The 16983-nt window shown below is 43.7% G+C and overlaps 1 protein-coding gene across 1 annotated transcript in view; it reads right to left on the bottom strand.

Annotated features, from left to right (window-relative positions):
• The window catches only part of POLN (DNA polymerase nu), a 185782-nt gene that overhangs the window by 124094 nt on the left and 44705 nt on the right, over positions 1 to 16983 (bottom strand). The window contains exons 8-11 of the mRNA XM_081254005.1: positions 11924 to 12081; positions 9274 to 9342; positions 7983 to 8043; positions 7226 to 7290 (exon numbers count right to left, since the gene is read on the bottom strand). Coding sequence (XP_081110131.1) covers positions 7226 to 7290; positions 7983 to 8043; positions 9274 to 9342; positions 11924 to 12081 — 353 coding nt within the window. The remainder of the gene's footprint in view (positions 1 to 7225; positions 7291 to 7982; positions 8044 to 9273; positions 9343 to 11923; positions 12082 to 16983) is intronic.

Here is a 16983-nt window from a genome sequence, read left to right as displayed (position 1 = left end):
AGATGTCATCCCCATGGTAACCACAAAGAAAAAAGCTATAGAATATATACAAAAGGAAATGAGAAAGGAATTTAAACATTTCTACAAGAAATCAACTAAACACAAAGGAAGACAGTAATGCAGGAAATGAAGGACAAAAAAACTATAAGGCATATAGAAAACAAATAGCAAAATGATAGAAGTCCTTCCTTATCAGTAATTAATTAAATAAAAATGGATTAACTCTCCAATTGAAAGACAGAGATTGGCAGAATGGATAAAAAAACATGGTCCAACTATATGCTGTCTGCAAGAGACTCACTTTAAATTCAAAGAGACAAACAGGTTGAAATTGAAAGGATGGAAAAAGATATTCCATTCAAATATTAATGAAAACAGAGCAGGGATGGCTGTATTAATATCAGACAAAATAGAACTTAAATAAAAACTGGTTACAGGGCTTCCCTGGTGGCGCAGTGGTTGAGAGTCTGCCTGCTAGTGCAGGGGACACGGGTTCGAGCCCTGGTCTGGGAAGATCCCACATGCCGCAGAGCGGCTAGGCCCGTGAGCCACAACTACTGAGCCTGCGCGTCTGGAGCCTGTGCTCTGCAACGGGAGAGGCCGCGATAGTGAGAGGCCCACGCACCGCGATGAAGAGTGGCCCCCACTTGCCACAACTAGAGAAAGCCCTCGCACAGAAATGAAGACCAACACAGCCCTAAATAACTAAATTAAAAAAAAAAAAGAATATAGATTTCTCTAATAGAAATAGTAATTTCTTGTAACTGGTTACAACTGGTTACAACTGGTTACAAGAGACAAAGGATGACATTATATTTTCAATACAGCAAGAAGATATAATATAAGCATTTACATACCTAATGACAGACCATTAAAATATATGAAGAAAAACTAACAGAATTGAAGGGAGAAATGGATAGTTCTACAATAATAGTTGGGGACTTGAATACCTCACTCATGATAATGGATAGAACAACCAAACAGAAGGTAAGTAAGGAAATAAGAACTTAAACAATGATAAACCAACTAGAGCTAACAGACATGTACATAACACTCTACCCAACAATAACATGCGCATGGGATATTCTTCTCAAGTGAACATGGGATGTTTTCCAAAATAGACTACATGTTAGGCCACTAATTAAGTCTCAAGAGATTTTAAAAGACAGATATCATAGAAAGTATCTTCTCTGACCACAGCAAGTTGAAGTTAGAAATCAATAACAAAAGGAAAACTAAAAAATTCATAAAATTGTATAAATTAAACAACACACCTTTTTTTTTTTTTTTTTTTTCTTTTTGCGGTATGCGGGCCTCTCACTGTTGTGGCCTCTCCCGTTGCGGAGCACAGGCTCCGGACGCGTAGGCCCAGAGGCCATGGCTCACGGGCCCAGCCGCTCCGCGGCATATGGGATCCTCCCAGACCGGGGCACGAACCCGTATCCCCTGCATCGGCAGGCGGACTCTCAACCACTGCGCCACCAGGGAGGCCCCAAACAACACACTTTTAAACAACCAAAAGATCAAAGAAGAAATCAAAAGCAAATTTAGAAATTACTTAGAGATGAATGAAAACAAAACCACAACATACCTGCATATGGGATGCAGCAAAAGCAGTGCTAAGGAGGAAATTTATAGCTATAAATCCTTATATTAAAAAACAAGAAAAATCTGAACTCAATAACCTCACTTCACAACTTAAGGAACTAGAAAAAGAACAGACTAAACCCAAAGATAGCAGAGGAAGGAAATAATAAACATGAGAGCAGAGTTAAATGAAATCGAGAATATAAAAACAATAAAGAAAATCAATGAAACCAAAATTTGGTTCTTTGAAAAGATCAACAAAATTGACGAACCTTTAGCTAGCTAGACTAAGGAAAAAAGAAAAGGCTCAAATTACAAAATTCAGAAATTTAAGTGAAAAATATTACTATCAGGGAATTTCCTGGCAGTCCAGTGTTTAGGGCTCTGCACTTTCACTGCCAAGGGCCTGGGTTCAATCCCTGGTCAGGGAACTAACCCCACAAGCCTCATGGTGAGGCCAAAAAAAAAAAAAGAAATTACTATCAATTTTACAGAAATAAAAAGGATTATCAGAGAGAACTATGAACAACTGTACACCAGCAGAATGGATAACCTAGATGAAATAGACAAATTCGTAGAAACATAAAACCTACCAAGACTAAATCATGGAGAAACAGAAAAACTGAATAGACCTGTAACTAGTAAGGAGACTGAATCAGTAATCAAAACTCTCCCAAAAAAGAAAAGCCCTGGATGCAATGGCTTCACTGGTGAATTCCAGCAAACATTTAAAGAAAGAACTAGTCCAATCCTTCTGAAAATTTTTCAAAAAAATTGAAAAGGAAACACTTCCCAACTCACTTTATAAGGCCAGCATTACCATGACACCAAAGCCAGACAAACACACTACAAGACTACCTACCGATCAGTATCCCTTATGAACACTGATGCAAAATTCCTCAATAAAATTCTAGCAAGCAGAATTTAGCAGTATATTTAAAGGATTATACACCATGACCAAGTGGAATTTGTTCCTGGAATGCAAGGATGGTTCAACATATGAAAATTAATCAATGTAATATGCCATATCAACAGAATGGATGGGGGAAAACACTTGATCACCTCAAATGACACAGAAAAAGCATTTGACAATATATAACACACTTTTATGATAAAAACACTCAGAAAAACTAGAAATGGAACAAAACTACCTCCATATAGCAAAAGTCATTAATAAAAAACCCACAGCAAGCATCATACTCAGTAATAAAAAACTGAAAATGTTTCCTCTAAGGCAAGGATGTTTGCTTTCACCACTTCTATTCAACATGGTATGGAAGTTCTAGCCAGAGCAATTAGGTAAGACAGAGAAATAAAAGGCATCCAAATTGGAAAGGAAGGAATAAAATTATCCCTGTTTGCAGATGACATGATTTTATATGTACAAAACTCTAAAGAGTCCACAAAAAAAAACCGTTAGAACTTTCTGAACTCAGCAAAATAGCAGGATATAACATCAACACACAAAAATCAGTTTCATTTCTACACTTGAACAATCTGAAATGGAAATTACAAAAACAATTCCATTCACAATAGTATCAAAAAGAGTAAATACTTAGGAATTAACTTAACCGAGGAGGTGAAAGACTTATATGATGAAAACTACAAAACACTGCTGAAAGAAATTTAAAAAGACATAAATAAATGGAAACAAGTCTCATGATCATGAATTGGAAGGCAATATATTAAGATGTCAGTACTAGTCAAAGTGACCTACAGATTCAATGCTATCCCTATCAAAATCCTAAAGATATTTTTTTTTCAGAAATAAAAACATCCATCCTAAAATTCATATGGAATCTTAAGGGACACCAAGTAGCCAAAACAATCTTGAAAAAGAAGAACAAAACTGCAGGACCCACACTTCCTGCTTTCAAAACTTACTACAAAACTACAGTAATAAAAAATAGTGTGATATTGGCGTTAAGACAGACATACAGACCAAGGGAATAAAATACTGAGCCCAGAAATAAACCCTTGCATATATAGTCAAATGATTTTGATAAAGGTGCCAAGACCATTCAGTGGAGAAAGGACAGTCTTTTCAATAAATGGTGCTGGGAAAACTGGATGTCCACATGCAGAAAAATGAAGCTGGACCCTTACCTAACACCATATACAAAAATTAACTCAAAATTGATCAAGGACCTAAATGTAAGACCTAAAATAATAAAACTCTTAGAAGAAGAGAGGAAAAATGCCTCACAGCAGTGGATTTGGCAATGACCTCTTGGATACACCACCAAAGGCACAGGTAATAAAAGAAAAAAATTTTAAATTAGACTTTATGAAAATTAAAAATTTTTGTGCATCAAAAGACAGTATCAGGGCTTCCCTGGTGGCGCAGTGGTTGAGAGTCCGCCTGCCGATGCAGGCGGAGCGGGTTCGTGCCCCGGTCCGGGAGGATCCCACATGCCGCGGAGCGGCTGGGCCCGCGAGCCATGGCCGCTGGGTCTGCGCGTCCGGAGCCTGTGCTCCGCAACGGGAGAGGCCACAGCAGTGAGAGGCCCGTGTAACGCAAAAAAAAAACCCCACAAAAAACAAAGACTGTTAATAAAAAAATTAAAAAAAAAAAAAAAAAAAAAAAAAAAAAAAAAAAGACAGTATCAACAGAGTAAAAAGGCAACCCATAGCATGGGAGAAAATATTTGAAATCATATTATCTTCATAAGGGATTAATATTCAAAATAAGAGAGAATTAAAACTCAACAGTAAGAAAAAAAAACCCAATTCAAAAATGGGCAAAGGACTTGAATAGACATTTTTTCCAAAGAAGACGTACAAATGGCCAATAAACACATTAAAAGATTCTCAGCGTCACTAATCATTAGTGAAATGCAAATCGAAACTACAATGAGATACCACCTCATACACATTAGGATGGCTACTATCAGAAAACAGAAAACAGTAAGTGTTAGCAAGGATATAGAAAAAATTGGAACCCTTGTGCACTGTTGGTGGGAATGTAAAATGGTACAGGGGCTGTGGAAAAAGTATGGTAGTTCCTCAAAGAATTAAAAACAGAATTACCACAAGATTTAGCAATTCACTTCAGGTTATATGCTCAAAAGAACTGAAAGCAGGATATCAAAGAGATATTTGTATACCCATTTTCATAGCCCATATTCACAATAGCTAAAATACGGAAGCAACCTAGGTTTCATCCATCAACAGATGAACAGATAATCAAAATGTGGTATATACATACAATGGAGTATTTTTTTTAATATTTATTTATTTGGCTGCATCGGGTCTTCGTTGCGGCACACGGGATCTTCGCTGCAGCGCACGGGCTTCTCTCTAGCCGTGGCATGGGGTTTTTCTCTCTTTAGTTGTGGCTCGGGTTCCAGAGCCCGTGGGCTCTGTAGTTTGCAGCATGCAGGCTCTCTCATTGAGGCGCGCGAGCTCAGTAGTTGTGGCGCGCAGGCTTAGTTGCCCCGTGGCATGTGGGATCTTAGTTCTCTGACCAGGGATTGAACTCGCGTCCCCTGCATTGGAGGGCGGATCCTTTACCACTGGACCACCAGGGAAGTCCCTACAATGGAGTATTATTCAGCCTCAAGAGGGAAGGAAATTCTGCAGTATGCTACAACATGGATGAACCTTGAGGACACTATGCTAAGTGAAATGTGCTGGTCACAAAAAGAAAAATACTGTCTGATTCCACTTATATGAAGCACTTAGAGTAGTCAGAATCATAGAGACAGAAAGAAGAGTGGTGCTTACCAGAAGCTGTGGGGGTATGGGGGGGAGAATGGGGAGTCATTGTTTAACAGGTATAGAGTTTTAGTTTTACAAGATGAAAACATTTATGGAGACGGATGGTGGTGATGGCTGCACAACATGAATGTACTTAATACCACTGAACTGTGTAGTTACAAATGGTTACAATGATAAATTTTATGTGAAGTGTACTTTATCACAATAAATTTTAAAAGATTTGCACTATTAATTGTGTGTAATTTCTTTCTCAATAAAAAATTACATAAAAAGAAAAAATCAGTTGCAGGTTTATAAACCTAAGTGTGAAGGCTAATGAAAATAGCTTCAAACATAACACATGAGAGTATTTCATGAGCTTGAAGTAAGGAAAGCTTTCTTAAACAAGATGCAAAAAGCACTAACCATAAAGAAAAAGATTGATAAATTGTGCACTACATTAAAAGTTAAGAACTTCTGTTGGTCAAAAGACCCCATTAGGAGAATAAAAAGGTAAAACAGAGAGGGCAAAGGTATATGTAACTGGCTTGTAACCAGAATATATCAAGATGTCCTAAAAATCAGAAAGCGGTAGACAAAAAACTCAATATAAAAATGGGTAAAGGGCTTCCCTGGTGGCGCAGTGGTTGAGAGTCTACCTGTCGATGCAGGGGACACGGGTTCGTGCCCTGGTCTGGGAAGATCTCACACGCCGCGGAGCGGCTGGGCCTGTGAGCCATGGCTGCTGAGCCTGCGCATCCGGAGCCTGTGCTCCGCAACGGGAGAGGCCACAACAGTGAGAGGCCCGTGTACCGCAAAAAAAAAAAAAAAAAAGGGTAAAAATTTTGAGCAGATCTTTTACCAAAGAGAAACTCCTAATAGCCAATGATGAAGTAAAAGCTATTCAACCTCCTCAGTAATCAGGACAATAGAAACCAACATTATAACAAGATACCATTACGTCCTCACTAAAATGGCTCTACTAAGAGGCTGGTGGACCCGTGCGAGGGAGGATGCGCAAAGACAGAACCCCATGTGCACTTCTGGCAGCTGTGACTTTGGAAAGCAATTCGGTGTTGTCTGACAAAGCTGCACCAGCAGCCCACCCTGCCTTGTACCCCAAGAAGCATGTGCCCACAGGCCCAGGAGATGTGCTCAGGGGTGCAGCACAGTTGTAATGCCTGCAAACTGGAAATGACCCTGATGCCATCAACAGTGGGATGGAGTCCTTCAGTGGAGGACAAGGCACCAAAGGACATGGACTAGAAGCTGAGACACAGGGGCTGAGTGAGAGAGGTCAGACACAACCGTTAACTTACAGCTCCTTCAAAAGGAGAGACGACTATATTGTTTAGGTTTTGAAGTGGAAAACTGTAAAGGAAACCAACAACGTAACGACTATAAAAGTCAGGACGGGGGTTGCTTTTGGCAGCAGGAAGAGGGTTCTGATAGGGGAGGGCAAGCAGGGCTTCTGGAAATTCTCTGCTTTGACCTAAGTGATGGTTATACCAGAGTTTCCTTTAAAATAACTTAAGTGGAACATTTAATGCATCTTTTTCATGCATCTTTATGCATCGCTCAGTATTTTTTATTTTTCAGTTAGAAAACTTTGATTTTGCTTCTTTAAAGAATCCAAGAAACGTCACCAACTACAAGGGGCAATGTCCTTGCAAGAATCTAAGTTTGGAGAAGGTCAGTGGGTATCCATTAAACCATGCACACATCCACATGGAGAGCACCCAGATGTGATGCTTGTTTCAATCCTTTCAAAGCGTGGTACTCCCCTGCAGGAGTCAGAGATAGGAGGAACAGTGCCAACATCAGTCTGGGGCAAACAAGGAAGGGAAGAAAAGGAAAGTCACCCTAGAACTGCCAAGGGGACTGACTCATCAGACAGGAGAAAGCTAACACATGCAAACAGTCTGACAGAAGAATGTACCCCAAGAAGTGCTGAAGTCCTCTTCATCTCTTCCTTGTTCACCTGAATGCTGTGGCTTTCCATCACTGTGATTCAAAACCAAAGCAGATAAAAATCTGTACTGCAGCAACAAATCATTTCTGAGAAAGACTGCAGTGCCAGGAGCAAGCCTGACCCCCCGATGAGGACCAAGATGACACTGCGAGCTCGGCAGTGTCCATGAGGGTCAGTACTGGAGCCCAGCAATGGTGGCAGTGGGCATGGGGACACTCTGGATGGAGAGTCACCCCCGGCCGCTCAGCTGCCACGCTGGGTGAGGCTCTGCTCTCCCAGGTGCCCAGCAGGACAGGGCGGGTCAGGGGCTAAGAGCAAAGGCAGAGCAGAGCCTGCAACAGTGCTTGCAGGGCGTTCTCACAAAGCAGAAGGGTCCATCACACCAGGACCAGGACAAGTGCTGACCTGGAAAACATCCAGACAGGCCTCCTCCCCCACCACTGCTCTCAGGGCTGTGAGAGTCCGGCAGGACACCTGCAGAACAGGCAGTACAGAAGCCATACCACGTGACCCAGATGTTAGAACCTTAGAGTCCTTCTAGACCAAGAGGTGATGCGGTCCAATCCCTCTTGTTAGAGAAAGGGAAAGTTAAGGGCTCACTACCTCTTCGGTGCCCATATGATGCACTGCCCGCCCCAAACTAAGTCAAGAGAAAACAGTCTTCCCAAAAGGTACAAAGAACTCTCTAGAAGGATGACTGGGCATCATCTTTAGGGTACCTTACCTGCCAAAATTGGTATCAGAGGAAGCTCCAAAGTACAAAACAGTTGCCATAAACCATAAACCTGTTTCGTAGGAAGAAATGACATCAGTGTTACTTTTAAACTATTATTTCTACATGCATTTGCTGAACAGCCTACTTAATTTCATTGAGCAACTCCTCTGGTGGGCATGGTTGGTTCCCCTATCCTCCTTCCTAATAAAGCTCCTATTTTTGTCAAGTATCCTATTTTATTACCAAGCCCTAGTAGAGATATTCAGAAATACCTGGTAGGACAAGTCCCACTCCCACTTTTCTTTAATCTTTCTCATTTTAAGTGTGATTTAGGTATTTGTGGACTTTTAGTCTCCCATTTTAATTTCAAAATAGGTTTTCTGAATTCCCAAAAATGTAACTAGAATTTTCATCGATTTTGCACAGACTTTATAAATTAATGTGGGGAGAAGTGCACCAACCTTCGTCTACTCGGATCACCTCCCACGCTCTTTATCAGGGTTTCCATCTGAGAGCCCTCTGCCTCGTCTGTCCTTCTGCTGTGCCCTCACCTTCTCGGCTGCCCCTAGGACCCATCCTCTGTCCTGCTCTTGGCCCTGGAAGAAGGGTAGATGCCCTCCAGGCCACATCAGCCGGGCTCCTTCTCTGCCCTCGGGCTGGTTATGCCCATTCAGGGGCAGGAGGAGAGGGAAGCGGGTTTCCCCTGCGCCAGCCCACAGTGCACTTCTGGCCCCAGTCCTTGGCCTGCATCCACCACTTCTGGCACCCAGCTCCTGGCCAGCAGCCCCCTGCAGGGCCACTGCTTTCCCAGGGTCCCTGTAACAGCCCACCCTTTGAGCCCAGGGGTGGAAAAGCTTCCAGCCAGTGCCTGCCCCTGCAGGTTTCTCCGTCTCTTCTGGCCCCCTGGCTCCTGCCCTTGCTGTGGTTCACAGTCCCTTCATTCAACCCTTCTTGACAGGTCCTTCAAATGACCTCTGCTTCCCAATAAGACTCTGAGTGGAGCTGTGTCCATCACTACTAACTGAAATAAACTCTTAGCGTTTATGTTAACTGCAGAGTTAGAAACATTCCAATTGAATTGAGTCTTTAAAAAATGTTACAACTGTTGTCAACCTATAGAAAACATTTTAAAAATTTCAGGTCTTATCATCTGGACTGCCCTTCTATGAGTGCTGCGCAGGTTCACTTGGCCTCAGAACCCCGTTTCCTGCACAAAGACACTGAGGGTACTGTTTCCTGTGAGCATGGCTGTGAATGAAAGACAGCCCTTGGACAGTGAAGTCACAATGAAATGCCTTGCCTTGAGCTGGGAACAAAGGCCCGTCGTAAGTCTGTAGAGCACCCTCAGGTTCGCACGTACATTCTGATTCTTTAAAAGATCAAAAGAATTAAACATTAGGCGCATTTGGCAGCAACGGTCATCACAGTCTAGGAGGCGGCAGTGTTTTGCTCGGCAGAGAGCACACATCTGGTGCCACCACCCATTGCCTCAAGCAGAACAGTCCCCACACTTCGGAAGATACTCTTCAGGCAAATTCAAGCTACCTATTGCTTTCTTACTTTCTCCCCAACCCAGTTTTCCTCATTTTACAGGAAATGACCCACAAAGAAGCTAAGTGCCCAAGGTGCAAAGATCGCATGGTGGTAGAGACAGACCTGGCCCCTCGGCTTGCCCCTCTACCCACCGTGGGCGTCTGGGAGCCAGTGCCTCGCCCACACTCACCGCCGGTCCCCGTCCCAGACACACACAGAGATCCTGGGAGGTGGGCCAACAGGGTCTGTGTCCAGCTGGCCAAGAGGGCGGTGGTGAGCCGCTTTCCTGACAGTCAGTCGAATTCTGCCCCCCTGCGCGGAGCCCTGCGTCTCCACTGCGTCTCCACTGCACCCCTCCCGCTGCCACACGGCCCCCCAGACTCCAGGCGCCCGGCCTCAGTTTAGAGACACACACACCGCCACCCACGCCACGATGATCGGCGGCTAGCTGTGCACCCCGCGTTTGTCTTGCCGCCATCCCGGGTCTTGGGTCTCCCGGGAACCACTAGCTGGGAGGCACCACGAGCACGTCCACGTGAACGCGTCGGCTGTGTCCGGCAGACGGCCACCGCCCTGCTGCCTGAACGCGCCTCCCCGACGGCAGCGCTGAGCCGCGAGGCTTCCCTGGGACGGCTCGCGCTCGGTGGCGGAGCTCCGGCCCCTCGCGGCTCAGCCCGGCCTCAGCTCGTCTCCCCACGGTCTCATCTTCCTTCTCGCCATCCGAGGTCTCCGGCCTCCCCGACAGGAGCCACACTCTCATGAGTCCTCACTGCTTCCCTGCTGCTCCTTGACCGGGACCGCGCTTTCCTTTCCCCTCCTTTCATACCACTGCTCCAGGGCAGCAGGAGACCCTGCGGAGCAGCCGGCTGCCTTCCACCTCCAGCAGACGCATTGCTGGCCTGTTTAACAAGAGACCAGCCGAAGTTCATCCCAGGCAGCCTCCTTCCCGCCTGGCGTGTGGAGGAGGGCCTCGGGCGAAGCTTCCCGGTGGGACCATAAAGCAAGGGCGCTTGGGGAGCGACTGAGTCGCACAGCTCTGGGAGCAGCTGCTCGGCCTGGGTGAGGGGCTCTGACTTCTCGCCAGGGAGAAAACACACCCGCTGGAGCTGGTGCTTTGTTCCGTGCGGCCACTCCCATCCCTAACTTGCACGTGTGTATACTGGAAAGAAACTATACTTTAGAGTCAGAAATCCAAACTCTGAACTGAACCATGACCTTTGGCAAGGTGCGTGTACATGAACCCTTCTGCACCTGGGTTCTCCTCTGTAAACCTGGGCTAACAGAGGCAGACAGCTCCCTCCTTCAGCAATGATATCTCGGCTTGTGTCTGGGGAAGTTCCCACTCCAGCAGCATGGATCTGGGGAGACTGCCAATCTCCACGCCCTGCCTGCCCTGCCGAGGGGCGGACATGTGACACAGTCGTGGAAAGGAGACTCTAAGTGCTAAAACTTTGAATCTTGGACAAAAGTGACGTGTAGAGAAAATGATCACTGCTCATTGCTGGCCCCCGGCCCGTGGGTTCCTGCTGCCTGGGTCCCCAGACCCGCCTGACGCCTGTCTTCCCAAAGCTTGGTTCTGCTTTTCCTCTGAGGCTCTGAGCTACCCAACATTCCTCTGACAAATCTCTTTTTGAATTAAGGGAGAATGAGTTTCTGTATTTCCAACCCCAAGCCCCTGTCTGACACAGATCCCTCCCCAGCTGCGGGTCTGTAGGATCAAGCACCCCAAGCAGCGACCAGCCCCAGCTCAGCCCAGGCGCGCAGGGCAGGCTCATGTGGCCTCCTGCGTGGCCTTCTAGTCGTGCTTGTAAACATGTGCCTGTTAACTCACACCCAGGAAGTCTGAACAGAGTGGCCTGATTGTGGCCGGCGCTGCTCCCGCTGGGACGCCTCCTCTGGCCCTGCTGTGCGGCCATGTCAAGTCTCCCTCTCGCTGGGCTCCAGGCAGGTTCTGGAGCTGCAAGCACCCGTGCTTCTCCAGACAGTGGTTCCTAACAACTGGGTGCATATTGAAAGAGGGGGCTCAGAGAGACAGACCTGGGCAGTCTTACGATTCTCCCCGCTGGGACTGAGGAGAGGCCTTCCCAGTCCTCGGCCACAGCAGCTGTGTCACCAGCATGAAGAATTTATAAACAAGCAGCTCTCTGCTCACAGAGCTGGCGACTCTCTGACACAAAGAATCCATTCAGAAGAATCACACTGTGAATGGCACCTCCCAGGAACAGTTGACAGAAATCACCCATCTTTATTCAGTATACTCTACCAGAAATATCAGGGTAAACAGCATTTCTGCTGAATAAGTAAAAATGAATGACAGCAATATTCTTTTTACTACTGGACTGTCTATGAAGTAGAAGTTCCTAGAGGAAAATTTGGGTTGTATTAAGGTTGATAAACCTTATCTTAAAACAACTCACCACAGTCTTTCTTGAGGAATTTCCATATGTGCTATTCACCTTAACTGTGATGGAATTTCCAAAGTATTTTGCCACTAAATCTTCAAAAGAGGGTGCAGCATCAGTAGGGTCTATAAGCCATGCAGCAATTCTGGGATCTAGCCCTACAAAACCAGCAACTACAGAGAAAAAGATCATTTAATCATTCTAAGAAAAATGAATAGTTATACTTTTCCCTGCTTTAACAAGGTTCTCAAGGTTCAAATTAATAATTATGGTACTACCATCCCCTCAAATCACAGACCTAAGTGCCAAAGTGATGCTCCCTCACTCCTAAAGAATGTTGAACCTTTGATAAGAGTGGCCCCCACAAACCGGGTCCCACACAGCCAATCTCCATGGGGAATCCATCCCAAAGTAACTCTCTCAAAAATGTTGAAAGAGATAGAAGTCAGAATCCTAAGCCACACCCTTGTCTTCTCTTCCCTACTTTTCTCCCTGCTCTGGAGCCTCTCTCTGCCCCACACACCTCTCTTTTCAACCACACATGTCCCCGTGTCCACTCTTTCCAAGCCTCTCCTCCTCCACCCTCCTGCTGGGCTGCCTCCCAGGCCACCCCTAACCTGCATCGGGGTGTCAGGAAAAAAATCTCTCGAGTGAAGGAGGAGCGGTGGAGCCGCCTGAGCACACAGTGGCTGGTGGGCAGTGTACGTGAGGGCGAAGATACCAGACATTCTGTGCAGTCACCCTGAGGTGAGGAAACCCTGTGAGAAGCTCGTGTGCTGCACCGTGATGTGTGAAAAGAGTGGTGGTAGAAGGCTGCCCGTGAGCCTGGGAGGCCACATCACTCCTTAAGTGTTACTTTTCTCGTCTGAAAACTGGGAGAAAAATCACTGTAAGTATCCATGGGACACATATGAAGGTGCTTTTCAAAAAATAAAAGTGATGGGGACTTCCCTGGTGGCACAGTGGATAAGACTCCGCGCTCCCAATGCAGGGGGCCCGGGTTCAATCCCTGGTCAGGGATCTAGATCCCACATGCATGCTGCAACTAAGAAGCCCGTGAGCCACAGCTAAGGAGCTGGCAAGCTGCAACTAAGGAGCCCACCTGCCGCAACTAAGACCTGGTGCAGCCAAATTAAAAAAAAAAAAGAGCCCTATAAGAGTATGTCCTACTATTATTAAAAAAATAAAATAAAGTGATATTTGCTAAATACATTTTAGTACCAGAGTATTTTAGTCATGGAGAGGAGTTATAAAAGGATGGGGAGGCTGATAAATTAAGATGTAAGTCTGAATCCTAAGTGACTGCTTTCTGAAGTTACTTTAACATTTTGAAGTGTGCTTTACAAAAAACAAGGACTCTGCCTTTAAATAAAACTGTAATCTTAGATCACATCACACTAAATATATTTTCTGGCATCTTTAAATCATAGTAGTCTAAGAGATTTATATTTACTAAAGCAGCCAGTATCATCGCTTTTTTGTTTGATGCATGGGACGTTTCCTATGTTGGCAGATATGGAACTTGGGTTGACAGGAAGTCTGTAGGCACTCTGGCTACTTGCTGCCCAAGTCAGCCGTCATGACTTCATGTAAACATGTCTGCCAACACTGACTGAGCCAGATTATTTCATTCTACTTGCCTTTTCAAAGCTCTAATGTTCCAAAATTAAGGGTTCTTATCAACATTTTTTGACTTAAAACTTACTTTTTAAAAAACATCTTTATTGGAGTATAATTGCTTTACATTGTTGCGTTAGTCGCTGCTGTATAACAAAGTGAATCAGCTATACGTATAGATATATCCCCATATCCCCTCCCTCTTGCGTCTCCCTCCCACCTTCCCTATCCCACCCCTCTAGGTGGTCACAGAGCACCGAGCTGATCTCCCTGTGGTATGCGGCTGCTTCCCACCAGCTATTTTACATCTGGTAGTGTATATATGTCAATGCCACTCTCTCACTTTGTCCCAGCTTAACCTTCCCCCTCCCTGTATCCTCAAGTCCATTCTCTAATTCTGCATCTTTATTCCTGTCTGCCCCTTGGTTCTTCAGAACCTTTTTTAAAAAATTATTCCATATATGTGTTAGCATATGGTATTTGTTTTCTCTTTCTGACTTACTTCACTCTGTATGACAGACTCAAGGTCCAGCCACCTCACTACAAATAACTCAATTTCATTTCTTTTTATGGCTGAGTAATATTCCATTGTATATATGTGCCAATCTTCTTTATCCATTCATCTGTCGATGGACACTTAGGTTGCTTCCATGTCCTGGCTATTGTAAACAGTACTGCAGTGAACATTGTGGTACATATCTCTTTTTGAATTATGGTTTTCTCAGGGTATATGCCCAGTAGTAGGATTGCTGGGTCATATGGTAGTTCTGTTTTTAGTTTTTTAAGGAACCTCCATACTGTTCTCCATAGTGGCTGTATCAATTTACATTCCCACCAACAGTGCAAGAGGGTTCCCTTTTCTCCACAACCTCTCCAGCACTTATTGTTTGGGGGCTTTTTTTTTTTTTTTTTGCGGTACGCGGGCTTCTCACTGTTGTGGCCTCTCCTGTTGCAGAGCACAGGCTCTGGACGCGCAGGCTCAGCGGCCATGGCTCACGGGCCCAGCCGCTCCGCGGCATGTGGGATCTTCTGGACCGGGGCACGAACCTGCGTCCCCTGCATTGGCAGGCGGACTCTCAACCACTGCGCCACCAGGGAAGCCCTCCAGCACTTACTGTTTGTAGATTTTTTGCTAATGGCCATTCTGACTGGTGTGAGGTGATACCTCATTGTAGTTTTGATTTGCATTTCTCTAATGATTAGTGATGTTGAGCATCCTAACGCCTTTGTTAGCCATCTGTATGTCTTTTTGGAGAAATGTCTATTGAGGTTTTCCGCCCATTTTTGGACTGGGTTGTTTGTTTTTTTGCTATTGAGCTGCATGAGCTGCTTGTATATTTTGGAGATTAATCCTTTGTCAGTTGCTTCATTTGCAAATATTTTCTCCCATTCTGAGGGTTGTCTTTTGGTCTTGTTTATGGTTTCCTTTGCTGTGCAAAAGCTTTTAAGTTTCATTAGGTCCCATGTGTTTATTTTTGTCTTTATTTCCATTTCTCTAGGAGGTGGGTCAAAAAGGATCTTGCTGTGATTTATGTCATAGAGTGTTCTGCCTATGTTTTCCTCTAAGAGTTTTATAGTGTCTGGCCTTACATTTAGGTCTTTAATCCATTTTGAATTTATTTTTGTGTATGGTGTTAGGGAGTGTTCTAATTTCATTCTTTTACATGTAGCTGTTCCGTTTTCCCAGCACCACTTATTGAAGAGGCTTTCTTTTCCCCATTGTATATCCTTGTCTCCTTTATCAAAGTTAAGGTGACCATATGTGCGTGGGTTTATCTCTGGGCTTTCTATCCTGTTCCATTGACCTATATTTCTGTTTTTGTGCCAGTACCATACTCTCTTGATTACTGTAGCTTTGTAGTATAGTCTGAAGTCAGGGAGCCTGATTCTTCCAGCTCCATTTTTCTTTCTCAAGATTGCTTTGGCTATTTGGGGTCTTTTGTGTTTCCATACAAATTGTAAAATTTTTTGTTCTAATTCTGTGAAAAATGCCCTTGGTAGTTTGATAGGGATTGCATTGAATCTGTAGATTGCTTTGGGTAGTATAGTCATTTTCACAATGTTGATTCTTCCAATCCAAGAACATAGTATATCTCTCCATCTGTTTGTGTCATCTTTGATTCCTTTCATCAGTGTCTTATAATTTTCTGCATACAGGTCTTTTGTCTCCCTAGGTAGGTTTGTTCCTAGGTATTTTATTCTTTTTGTTGCAGTGGTAAATGGGAGTATTTCCTTAATTTCTCTTTCAGATTTTTCATCATTAGTGTACAGGAATGCAAGATATTTCTGTGCATTAATTTTGTATCCTGCTACTTTACCAAATTCATTGATTAGCTCTAGTAGTTTTCTGGTGGCATCTTTAGGATTCTTTATGTATAGTATCATGTCATCTGCAAACAGAGACAGTCTTACTTCTTCTCTTCCAATTTGTATTCCTTTTATTTCTTTTTCTTCTCTGATTGCCGTGGCTTGGACTTCCAAAACTATGTTGAATAATAGTGGTGAGAATGGGTAACCTTGTCTTGTTCCTGATCTTAGTGGAAATGGTTTCAATTTTTAACCACTGAGAACAATGGTGGCTGTGGGTTTGTCATATATGGCCTTTATTATATTGAGGTAAGTTCCCTCTATGCTTACTTTCTGGAGAGTTTTTATCATCAACGGGTGTTGAATTTTGTCGAAAGCTTTTTCTGCATCTATTGAGATTATCATATGGTTTTTATCCTTCAATTTGTTAATATGGTGTATCACATGGATTGATTTGCATATATTGAAAAGTCCTTGCATTCCTGGGATAAACCCTATTTGATCATGGTGTATGATCCTTTTAATGTGCTGCTGGATTCTGTTTGCTAGGATTTTGCTCAGTGATATTGGCCAGTAGTTTTCTTTTTTTGTAATTCTGTTGATTTGAGTCTTCTCCCTTTTTTTCTTGATGAGTCTGCCTAATGGTTTATCAATTTTGTTTATCTTTGGAAAGAACCAGCTTTTAGTTTTATTGATCTTTGCTATCATTTCCTTCATTTCTTTTTCATTTACTTCTGATCTGATCTTTATGAATTCTTTCCTTCTGCTAACTTTGGGGCTTTTTTGTTCTTCTTTCTCTAATTGCTTTAGGTGTAAGGTTAGGTTGTTTATTTGAGATTTTTCTTGTTTCTTGCAGTAGGATTGTATTGTTCCCTCTTAGAACTGCTTTTGCTGCATCCCATAGGTTTTGGGCCGTTGTGTTTTCATTGTCATTTGTTTCTAGGTATTTTTTTATTTCCTCTCTGATTTCTTCAGTCATCTCTTGGTTATTTAGTAGCGTATTATTTAGCCTCCATGTGTTTGTATTTTTTACAGTTTTTTTTACTGTAATTGATATCTAGTCTCATAGCATTGGGGTCAGAAAAGATACTTGATATGATTTCAGTTTTCTTAAATTTACCAAGGCTTGATTTGTGACCCAAGATATGATC

Source organism: Mesoplodon bidens (genome assembly GCF_964165515.1).
Source record: "Mesoplodon bidens genome assembly, chromosome: 1".
Classification (NCBI taxonomy): domain Eukaryota; kingdom Metazoa; phylum Chordata; class Mammalia; order Artiodactyla; family Ziphiidae; genus Mesoplodon; species Mesoplodon bidens.
This window is presented reverse-complemented; position numbering and strand designations above follow the sequence as displayed.